The 10,075-nt window shown below is 32.0% G+C and overlaps 1 protein-coding gene across 1 annotated transcript; it reads left to right on the top strand.

Moving 5' to 3' along the window:
• The first annotated feature begins 4,231 nt into the window (after positions 1 to 4,231).
• Positions 4,232 to 5,453, top strand: LOC112751135 (uncharacterized). Its single transcript, XM_025800188.3, has one exon. The coding sequence runs from the start codon at positions 4,554 to 4,556 to the stop codon at positions 5,223 to 5,225; it is 672 nt and encodes a 223-aa protein (XP_025655973.1). The 5' UTR covers positions 4,232 to 4,553; the 3' UTR covers positions 5,226 to 5,453.
• The last annotated feature ends 4,622 nt before the right edge of the window (positions 5,454 to 10,075 follow it).

Consider the following 10,075-nt stretch of genomic DNA (forward strand, 5'->3'; position numbering starts at 1 on the left):
TCTCTCTCTCTCTCTCTCTCTCTCTCTCTTTTTGGTGACCAAATAAGTGGCAGTGGCGGTAGATTCCTTCACCGTGACGGCCAACTCTCCCTTCTTTTCCTCCTCTCTCGCTAAATTCACTGTATCTCTTTTATCTCTCTGTTTTAATTTTTTTCTTTCTTTCAAAAAAAATACGAATCACTATGATGTTGTTGAATTTAAAGAATTGGATTGCAATGAATGATGTTGTTCGTACTATTCTAGAATTTAAATGTATGTTATTGATGATGAATTTTTTGAATCTGAATGTTATGTTGTGTTGTGTTGTGTTATATTGTTGTTGATGGAGTTATTGCATCTCTGTTGTCTCTTTGTTTTATTTTTTTTTTTACTTTAAAAAAAATATGAGTCACTATGATGTTGTTGATGAGTTTGAAGAATTGGATTGCAATGAGTGATGTTGTTGATACTATTTTAAAATTTGAATGTTATGTTGTTTATGATGAATTTTTTTAAATTTAAATGTTATGTTGTATTGTGTTGTTGATGGATTGAAATGGATAGATGTGGGAAGAAAAATAGCTTGTAGTTGATGGGAATTAGGATGGTGACAATAGTGGTGGTAAATGGTGGGGGTTAGAGTAAGAAAAAATATAAGGGTATTTTTGTCCGAAAAGTGTGAAAAGGACGATTTTAGTACTAAATAAAATGTTGAGGATGATTTTAAATTTAAAATAAGGTTAGGGACGAATTTGTTTTTTGCCCCTAAACCTTAATGATAAAAACATTACTTATCTCTAAATATTTTAAGTATGAATATACGTTAATTTGAGGGTATTTACAGATTTTCATTAAGTGACTTATCTTATTTACAATGTATTGTAAACGAGATAAGTATGGCCATATGGCAACGTATCATGTTTACAAACGTGAAACATGAGAAATAGCTGTTTAGTCATATCTGTTTACAGTGTAAATGAGATACGTGAAATTAAAAAATGTTTACACAGTAAACAAGATAGAATACGACAAAAATCAATCTCTTATAAAAGGATTAGAAAACTGTTGGTACTCCTAAGAAATCTCTCAATTCTTCTTTCTCTTTCGTTTTTCTTTGAAAATTTTAGCAAAAATGTCTAGTGACAGTAGTTTTATTGTTGTGATGGTGTATCCCAACTATCAGATGAGAAACAATGACAGTGGGGTTATATTTGGGTGTGAGAGTCCTGTGCTGTTTTGAACTCGAAGAGCAAATTCGTTGTCCGAGTTAAAAAGTATGATATTGACGCACATTGGCGGTGGGGAGAGAAAAAGGTTGGTAGAGTTAGATATAGGATGCTAGCACCAATGAAAAATGGTGTATTTCGCTTTCGTCTATTCTAACTTGATGGCGATGAACATGTGCGCCTAATGTTTGATGTGCACGGTAGAATTATGGTTGTACAAGACTACAAGTAATGGAGATTTCTGTGGAGGTTCGTGATGTTGGTAGTGGTGGTGCAGGCGGCTCGAATTTTATACCGGGTGACCCTCTGCTCACACCACGACCATTGCACTGTGCTAGTCCAATGCAAGACATGGATGTTGAAGATGAGAAATTCGACGAAGAGTACGTTGCCGATAGTCACAAAAGTGATTCCTCTGACGATGACGATGACGATGACGATGAGTTCATACCTGAGACTCCTTTTGGTGGATCAGTTCGATACCTTTTGCCTGCTCCGCGTCCAATTTCAGAGTTAGCATCTGTACTCAGCCACTACCATATATTAGATTTGGATGCGATGCGCAAAAAAACTCTGTATTCGAATATGGGGGTCGATGATTACAACATCGATGATGGTGTGAAATTTCAGATTGGTCACAGATTCAAAAGCAGAGAGGCAGTACTGCAAGGTGTCAAGAATTATAGCATTCAGAGAAGTGTCGATTATCGAGTAATTGAGTCAGATCGGTTAAAGTACTACTACGTTGCTAGCAATTTACGGATGGTTGTCCTTGGAGTCTCCGTGTCGCCCTCTGACAAAATCTGGAATATTGGTGAGTATTATTTTTGATTCATTGTCTTTTTCGTTGTTATTATTATTTTAGTTAGATTTTAATTCGACTATATTTAAAATAGTTAGGGGGTGCGTAAATTCGGCGGATCACAGATGTGTGTGGCCCCACCATGTAACAAGATCACCGACAGTTGGACAGTAACCTCATATGCAGAATCATCCTGCCACTCATACAGTCTAGTCTATCAGTGCCTATTTCTGTTCTATAGAGTTCAGTGAGATAGAAATATCACTTCAAGCTGGAGATCTAGTTCGTAGGAGGAGTTGGCACCCGAGGACATCTAAGGCACCCAAACCGAGGTAGTCACTGGTGGGGCAGAGAAAGGTTAGAGACCAAAATATAACATTGGCAACTAACTTTTCAAAAAATGTAAGACCAATTCGAAAATAATTTCACAAGAATAATCTTTAGCGCAAACAAACTAGACATAGCTGTCATATATTATTATTATATTGGTCTTGAACTTTTTGAAAATTTAACTGTTAGGGATATATTCGACGCAAATCGAAATTTTTTGGAACGAAATTGAAACAAATTAAAATAAATCTTAAGGGTATTTTTAAAAATTTTGACAATATTCAAAGATAAAATATATATTTTATCCAAGATTTTATCAATCAAATTGGTCCTTCGAATATTATAAATTAATCAATTTTATTCTTCAATCACTCACTTACTAATTTTCATCAATTACTGATGACATAGAATGTTAACTCACATCATACATGATATGTAGCATATCCAATAAAACATTGAATAAATATATTTATGAAAATCTATCAATTTAGTGTCGTTAGGTTATATTAGAAATATGTTTTTTTTTTAATTCAAAAAATGGACTAAATTAATAATTTTTCATAAAGATATTTGTTAAAAATCTAATTAGATATGTTAAGTGTCATATATACTATCAATTAACGTTTTATATCATCAACTATTAACGAAAATTATTAATTAAGTGACGGAGGGACAAAATTGATTAATTTATAATCTTTAAGATCTAATTTAATTGATAAAAATTTTCGATGAAATTGAAAGATGATCCATCTTTCGAGAACTAATTTAACCATTAACCTTACATTGATATTATAAAATATTTTACACAATAGTATAATCACATTTATTTTTTTACGACAATTTATACAATCAATTTAAAAAATAATTATTTTTATTAATGTATTATTATTTAATTAGATACACGTATAAAACTAATTTACCGTAACAGTATTAAAATTTAATTCTCTATTAAAAACTAAAAATTAATTTATCATCTTTGTTTTTAACTTAAAAAGTATTTAATTTTAATACACTAATAGTTAAAAATATTTTATACAATCGTATAATTATATTTATTTTTTGTCTGATTATTTTGTATTTTCAATATCGATAAAAATAATAATTATTTTTATGACGTGATATTATATGATGATTAAAAAGACAAATAAATCTCTAACTTTTTAATTCAAAAATATATAAATGTGTAACTAATTAAAAATATAAAATCATTTTTAATATTATAAAATATGTGATATTTAAGTGTTCATAATATATTAAGATAAATTGATTTTTTTGAAGAATTTAAATATTTTTTATTTTAAAAAATAAAAATTATTTTTATATTTTTAATTAATATATAATTTGTTTGTTTTAAAAACAAAAAATTAAAAATTTATTTATTATTTATTTTTATTTAATTAAATATACATATAAAATTGTCTGATCTAGTACATCAAAATTAAATTTATTAAAAAAAAAAAGGAAGGCACATGATTTTTCTATCCTAGGTACGTGCCGTGGGTCCTAATTCCACACCCACACCACGTCCACATCCACGGACTCCACGCACCCATTCAAATATAGTTAATTGCCAGAAAAGAGAAACCAAAAAAGAGCGAAAAGAAATCCTCTTTCCCTTCAATAATGGCCAACGGATCTTGCACGGAAAAAAGGGAAATTCAATAAATGACAGTACACACCACCGTGAAAAACAATTCTAAATTTCTCAATTACCACCGTTTACCAACAATAACCAATAAAAAATAAAAAAAAAAGAATAAAATTAAATTTATTAGTATTATTCTGTTAGGTTGTAGGCAGCTTTTTTAGATATTTGGAAGAAAAGAAAAGAATGAAAAAAAAGAAAAAATAAAAAAGTAAGAAAGGAGAACGAGGCGTCCGTGATTAATTTTTTTGGCGATATGCACGCGCCTGTCACTTTCTGGCATTATGAATCAAAGTAGACAAACCCTATCCCACTTTTCCAACCACTATATATATACCCTCCAACCCTTTCTCTTTCCTCTCACACAAACACTCTTTCTCTTTCTCTCTCCTGCATAAATTATTTCACACTCTTTTTCCCACTACAACCCAAGCCCCTTCTTTCTCTCATTTTCCTTCTCGTTTTAAAAAACACTTTCCCTCTATCCGAACAACTGAAAAGAAAGGAAAATTTAAAAAAAAAAAAGGGAAAGAAAGATAACATTTTCTTTGCCATTCTGTAACTATTTTGGATGGAGGATTGCAAGGAGAAGAGAAAGCGAGTCAGTTGTGATGAAAACTCGGAGACCGACTCGCCCGAGTTGAAGGTTCTCCGGGTGGAGCCGTCCGATTCTGAGCCTGTTCGTGTCGATTCGGGTGTTGACTCGTCCGAGTCTCAACTCACCCGGGTCAACTCGGGCGATTCGTGCTTGAACTCGGAGGACTCGGTTCGTGACTCGTCCTGTGGCATACAAGGGGACCTTCTTAACATTCTCGATGATACGTACATCGTTCCCGAGCGCGACTCGGCGATGCAAGGTCTTGACTCGGTGATAAAGAGCTTTGAGGAGGAGATTCTCGCCGCGGGTTCGGATCCAGGTCAAAATCCGGAACCCGAGTCTGGTGAGTTGCAACCTAACTTGGGTTACCTTCTAGAAGCATCCGACGACGAGCTTGGGTTACCGCCGTCTACAGCAGCAACCGAGTCCAAAACCGATGAACCGGGTCGGGCCGCTTCGGATGTAGTGGACCTCACCGCTTTCATGGGTTTGGAAGATGATGTCTTCGGATTCGGAGCCGGGTTTACGACGGAGTGCAGTGGTGGCGATGGCGGCGCCGGAGGTTTTACGGCGTCGGACGGTTTGTTCGAATATTCGGATCCAGCGGATATTTTGTGGCGTTCGGAGTCCTTACAAGCTATGTAGGGCGTTTCGTAGGGGAAAGCGTTTCGGTGGGGAAGAAACGTGTGTACCTTGGGAAATGTTGGGGTTAATGTGAGAATAGAATGGTAAAAATGGACTGAATACAAATGTTTTAGGTGGCAGATGACTAGGATGTGAAAAAGATTAGGATGTAGGTTTAGATTTAATGTTGTTTATTACTAATTATTAGTAACTGCTTTTAAATGGTCTGATGGATTCAATTGAAAGAAAGTGGACCCAAATGTGCCGCAAGCAGGTTTATGCTTTCGTTACGGGATCTTTATTTTTTTTTAATAAAAAATAAGTAAACAAAAATACACCTGAAATAAATTAGAATAAATAAAAGGTACAGATTCATAAATAGAGATTATTTTAATAGATAAAAGTATTGAGCAAAGATTATTTTTTATATTTACAAGAATATGATTTTAATAACAATATAAAATAATTTTATATATGAATTTAATTATGTAATACTTTATACCAGGTCAATAAAAATGATATTTTTATAATTATACAATTTTATAAAATATTTTAAATTATATTTTGAAATTAAATTTATATATATAATTTATTTTTGTTTTATCAGAAGTTTTTGAAAATGTTATTTTTAAAATATAATTTATTTTAGCTTTATATTTATTCTTAATTTTATCTCAATTATAACCCCATGTCCACCTATTTCCACCTCCTCTTGTCTAACTTTATCACCGCCACCACTAACATCTCATTCCACCACAACTATTCACTCCACCGCTGAAATTCCCTCCATCTATCACCACCAAAAGTATCCTATATTGCAAGTTTGCAACTCTTTTCCCTACACCACCATCACTACCAACTCCTGTCACGAAAATAATCCCACCTTCCCCACGCCACCGCTGCTGCCACCATTCAATCTCACCCTAAACAGTAGAAGTCACTAAAACTAGCACCCCACCCCTCAACAAGAACCACAACAAACAAACAATAAAAACAAAGTGAAGAAGGTGCGCAGATTCAACAAATTTAGATGGAGGCGATAGTGGCAGGGAAAATTCGTTCTATGATTCCATTCCTTCGTCGCGATCCAAGGAGGCGACGGTGATGGCGGTGTCGATAAAGAGCCAAACGTCAAGGTCGGCAGTATAAAATATGGATCGGAAGTCCGAAGGGTAAAATTAGAAAAAAGATTTATCCATATTTTGACTAGAAAAATTTTGATGATAAAGATAAAAGTTGATGTAAATAATAAAATATTAAAAATAAAATTAAAACAAATTAAAATTTAAAGATATTTTTAAAATTTTTAATAAAAATTAGGATACAATATATTTTACTCTATTAATGTATATTAATGTGCATTTTTCTTTTTATTTTAGAAGAATACACAACACAAGTTGTGTGAAACAAAACGAAAATATGCCACATAAAATTGTTGATGTGAAATTACATTTTACAAAGTCATTTTAAAAAAACTAGACACAGTTGGACGTTTATTAATATTTTATCTATTAATCTATTTTTTTATTTGCGATATGGAATAAAAATAACTAAAGATGAATTTTTTTATAATTAATGAGAAAAATAGATCAAATAGTGAGTCAGAGATTAAATAGATCAAATACTAAAAAATTATAATTATTTTTAAAATATCTAATGTTATCAGTGACAGACTATTAGTTATTTGTAAATTTTTTTTTTCGGATTGTATCTTTGAAAGAATTTGACTCAAAATTTCATAAACTAATTTGAGGATTTTTTATTTACACAGAAAAAATCTTAATTAAAGAATTTACTTACGGTAAAAGGTAAATTGTAATATGCTTATGTTTAAACTAATTACGGTGATTATATGTGTATTTTAAAAATTAAAATTATACTTTTTTTTTTATTTTGATAATATTTTTTAAAATATTATAACTATTATAATTACTAATAGACATATTAAAATGATCCATTGTAAAATGGAGTTACAGAGACCTGTAAATATATCACCTGGGAAATCAGAAATAAAGGCTGTAGTTACATAGGGATAGGCATGTGGTAATTATTATTTGTCGTATATCTGAAAAAAAAACAGCGTTTGTCTGCCAATTCGGTTAAGAGTTTTGAATTTTTTTACCGTCGAAGGCAATTTTTTTTTTAATTTTTATTTTAATAAATATATCAAAAATTTAAATTTATATTAACTTTTTAAATAATAATCTTAATATGCGTTTATAAAATATATATGTTAATTAATTTTTCTTAAGAGATTAATGATTATTTGACATAAAAAATGTTTTTGGCCAAAATATATGTTGAATTAAAGAAATGAACGCATATTTATCTTTTGTTAACAATGTATCTAGGTGACATCGAAAAAAAAATGTATCTAGGATTCGATTTTGGTTCACGGGTACTTTTAAAATTTAATTTTGACCCCTCCAGATATTGGTATTTCTGGTTGAACACTAGGTTTAAAATTCAAAAATATTAAAATCCTCAAATAGCTCCTGTTTTCAAGGAATTACCTGAAACCAAGTTAATTTAGGCTGCGTTTGTTTATAGAGACAGGACATTGAGATAGGAATACTGAGACACAAAATCGTATTTGGCAAAGGAGATATGGATAAAGACAATGTGTTCAGAGACACTGAATTAGTGTATTTTGTGTCTATCCTGACATGAAGGACACAGAGACACTAATAAAGGACACAACTTATTTTTTATTTTTTTTTCATTATTCTTGTTAATTTTCATAATTATATTTTTTATTGTTATATTTTTCATCTCAAATTTTTTTAATGAAAAAATAAGAATAAATTGAATTTTCATAATTTGTTCTAGTTTATCACCAAACAGAATACAAGAACATAAAATTTTATGTTTCTGTCCATCAGTGTCTTGTCCTGTCCTATTCTCAGTGTCTTGTCCTGTCCTGTTCTTAGAAACAAACGCAGCCTTAGATCTTGACATAAAGTCTAAACTATTTTGGATGAAGGCTGCAGCTTTATTTTACTAGAGGAGTAAAGTTATCTGATATCTTTAAACGGATTAAGACTGAATATAAACAGAATAATATCTATCTGATCTGTAAATTATGCATATTATTCGATCCACACTTTATTAGGTTAGATACAATTCGATCCGCACTCTAAAAGAATCGGATCGCGGATATCTCACCTGTATTCAAAGATTCGATCCACAGTTAATAAATAAATATATAATTAAATAATATATATAAATAACCTTAGAAATAAAAAGCCCTAACACTAAACATTTTATTTCGGAAAACTCTAGGGGCCAGCAGTTTTGTTGAATTTTGGCCAGCATGTAACCAGCAGAGAAAGGTGAGTCATTGGATGAAATTTCACACCAATCTCACACCATTAGATCATCATTGATGGTTATTTGATGGCTACCAATCACAAAAGTTGCTGGCCCCCTAACATTGCTCTTTTATTTCGGCACTCCACATTTCTCTCTTTCTTTTTTCCATCTTCTCACTTTTCAGATCTCTCAATCTCTAATCTATGCATCACTGACTATTACCGTTGTTGTTCACCTCTTCTCAGACCTCATCGATTTCCCATCTCGCATTGCCAACGCCTCCTTGTCTCGTAGCCGTTTTCTCTTCTTTTCCTCACCGCATCGTCGTTTTTCTTTTCTTCTTCAGCATCGTTCAGCCGCGCTCTTCTCTTCCTGCGTCGACGGTCGCATACTACTATCTTCATCGATCGACAGTCACATTCAGACCTTCATCGTGGTTCTTATCTACCTCGCCTCTTGGGATCTGCTCCTCATCTTTGCCTATGTTTTGCGTCGATCTTGTCCTCATAATTATTTTGCTTCTATCGGGCATTTTAGTCATGGTTTTACTTTTGTTTCTATTTTAATTTTTTTTCTACTTGACTGCTTCAATTCTATTTTTTTCCATCTACTTCCTATTTTAAAAAAAGTTAAATAAGAATAAATTTTGTGTTGTGTAATTTCTTGAGTTGTGCCTCTTTTGTTGTATTAATTTTTTTAAAATTTAGATGCTATTAGGGTTTAGTTTATTTAGTGTTTAGTTCTTGTGAAATTGCTAGTGATTTAATATGATCTGCTGTACTAATTTTTTTTTAAAAAAATTTTAGATGTTTCTTTGTTATGTTTTTTTATTTATTTTAGAGTCATATATTAATAATTTTTTAATTTTCAAAATTTAAAGTATATTTTTATTTTTTGTTTTTTGATCGGATATATGTGATATTTGATCCTCAAATGTGCGGATCGGATCCGAGTGTAAAAAGTGCAAATATTGGATCCAATCCAATCCAATGAGTTTAGTGTATATTGGATAGAGATTTTGACTATATCCTATTCGATCAGAGTCGTGAGCAGCCTTAAAATAGATGATGGTGGGAGTGCCAACAAGAGACTCTGATACTTAAGTTAGCAAGAGTTTTAGATAGGTTTATGAGAATAAGAATTGAGAAATACCTAAATTTAGTAAAGTATTTATAGGAGGAGGTGAAGACTTTGATCATCATTCCTGAGTTTCTCCTGTTTTAGTAGTGGGTTGTTTCTTCCTTAATATTTGGGAAGTTATCCCACGTTGTAACAATAGATGACACGAAAATGAGTATCTGAAGTGGTGGTTTGACAAGGCCTTTGCTTGTTATGCAAGTCGAGTCCGACATGCTTCGAGAAACTTGCGCCTCGAGTAGGTCGGGCCCAATCTGTGTGAATTTGTTGGACTTTTCTGGATCCCTTGTGACTGTTTATTTGGACCATGCCTTGCACCGAGTTGTATCTGATACATCCGCTAAGTACATGCGAATTTTAAAGTTACTTAAGTGGTGTCACAGGTCTGTAGTACCATCATAGAGATCCATATACAGGCTCTT

This window comes from Arachis hypogaea, chromosome 15, assembly GCF_003086295.3.
Source record: "Arachis hypogaea cultivar Tifrunner chromosome 15, arahy.Tifrunner.gnm2.J5K5, whole genome shotgun sequence".
Lineage (NCBI taxonomy): Eukaryota > Viridiplantae > Streptophyta > Magnoliopsida > Fabales > Fabaceae > Arachis > Arachis hypogaea.